This window comes from Aplysia californica, unplaced genomic scaffold, assembly GCF_000002075.1.
Source record: "Aplysia californica isolate F4 #8 unplaced genomic scaffold, AplCal3.0 scaffold00726, whole genome shotgun sequence".
In the NCBI taxonomy this organism is placed as follows: Eukaryota; Metazoa; Mollusca; class Gastropoda; order Aplysiida; family Aplysiidae; genus Aplysia; species Aplysia californica.
The window spans coordinates 35314-37031 of NW_004797996.1; the positions used below are offsets into that span (position 1 = coordinate 35314).

General features: G+C 42.3%; 1 protein-coding gene across 1 annotated transcript in view; it reads left to right on the forward strand.

The window, feature by feature from the left end:
- Positions 1-207: 207 nt before the first annotated feature.
- Positions 208-1718, forward strand: part of LOC101850846 (H(+)/Cl(-) exchange transporter 3) — a gene marked incomplete at its 5' end in the record, with an annotated part of 30976 nt that continues 29465 nt past the window's right edge. Inside the window, 2 exon segments of the mRNA XM_005108838.3 lie at positions 208-365; positions 1147-1305. Of these exon segments, the coding sequence (XP_005108895.2) occupies positions 208-365; positions 1147-1305 (317 nt within the window).

Genomic DNA, 1718 nt, shown 5'->3' on the forward strand with positions numbered 1-1718 from the left:
ACATTTCGCCTTGCAAAGGGCTTCGTCTGGAACATGTACAAAAAAATCATCATCGTCATCATCATCATCATCATCATCATCATCATCATCATTATTATTATTTTCGATGTTGTTGTTGTTGTTTTTGTTGTTGTTGTGACTGTATGATTATTTATTTTTATTATGGAAAGCACAGTAATTAAGTTTAACCCTACGTATCTGTTCCAGGCACGTGCGCCGGCATCATCGACATCGGTGCGACCTGGATGTCGGACCTGAAGGAGGGCGTGTGCCTAGAGGCCTTCTGGTTCAACAAGGAGCAGTGCTGCTGGAGCGGGCCCAGCCTCAATGCCACCTCGCTCGACTCGGCCATCAAGTGCAAGCAGGTGGGGGGACTTACGATAATTATAATATTGTTAATCATGATGATGATGATGATGAATATGGTGATGTTGATGATAATGATGATGGTGGTGGTGGTACAATGGTGATTATGATGAGGATGAAGATGATGATGTTTTTGTTTCTTTAATAGGCCTGGCGGACTCCACAAAGTTTTCGGCTCCATTGTCAATATGCTTTGCGTCACCTTCACTCGTCCAAATAACTCCATTCGAATTGCCATAAGTGATAATGATGAAGATGAAGTTGATGATTTTGATGATGGTGGGGATGATGATAATAGTGTTGATGATGATGATGAGGATGTTAGTAATAATATTATTAATAATAATAGACAGTAGAAGCCTGCATCCAAAATTACCTGAAATGTTTCTTTGTGGCTGTAAAACACTTCATCATCAATTTAAGTGCCATATGTGTAACACATCAGCAAACGTGGTGCGCCATGCACTCCTTTGTTCCGATGCTCTCAAAAAAGCTACATTATTTTCCTGACCATGATCTTTCCCCATCACCCATCTATTTAGGCTTCCCAAGTAAGTTGCTTTGGGTCTCCCCTGCCTTGTTTACCTTCAAATTTACCAGTGAGAGCTAAGTGTTCAAGGCCCTTATGTCTGTTCAAGTGTCCCAGAAACTGCATTTGTTTTTACCTTATTGTTTTAAATTAGTGAATGGCCCATCCGGGCTTCTTCAATTACTACCTCATTTAATTTCTTTTTTGTTTTTGTTTCAGACATTTAGTTGTTTTCTTTCTTTCCTCCTCAGTGGTATTCCTGGGGTCAGATGATCAGCGGGGGATCTGACGCGGGCTCCTACATCATCGGCTACTTGTTCTTTGTGCTCTGGGCTCTCCTGTTTGGCATGCTGGCAGCCATGTTGGTCCGAGTGTTTGCTCCGTACGCCTGCGGCTCTGGTATCCCTGAGGTGAGTTTTTTTGTAGTTGTTATGAGATGACAATGAACGAAAATCGAAGATGAGAAATCTAAGGACATTGAAATAAGAACCTGACAATGATATTAACACCACAGAAATGAGCACTGGTAAAAATACTGTTTAAACCACCGGAGACACCAGATAGCGGCCGCGTTCTGTTCCGCCAAGAACAAATGATTATTTTCAGGCTAAGAACCACAATACACAAGACTCAAACAACACATGTACAGATGTTTTAAAGCAGTACACTCACCGAAATACCAGTATGAAGTGGTGGACCAAACTGTAGAATGTATCCTCCAGGGCCCTGAGATAGGGAACACGGCCAACCCCATTGACACTACAGAAGAAGCTGTACGGGCTGACAGAAGAACTGAGCAGGACGGCCCAGTATATGAGAGATA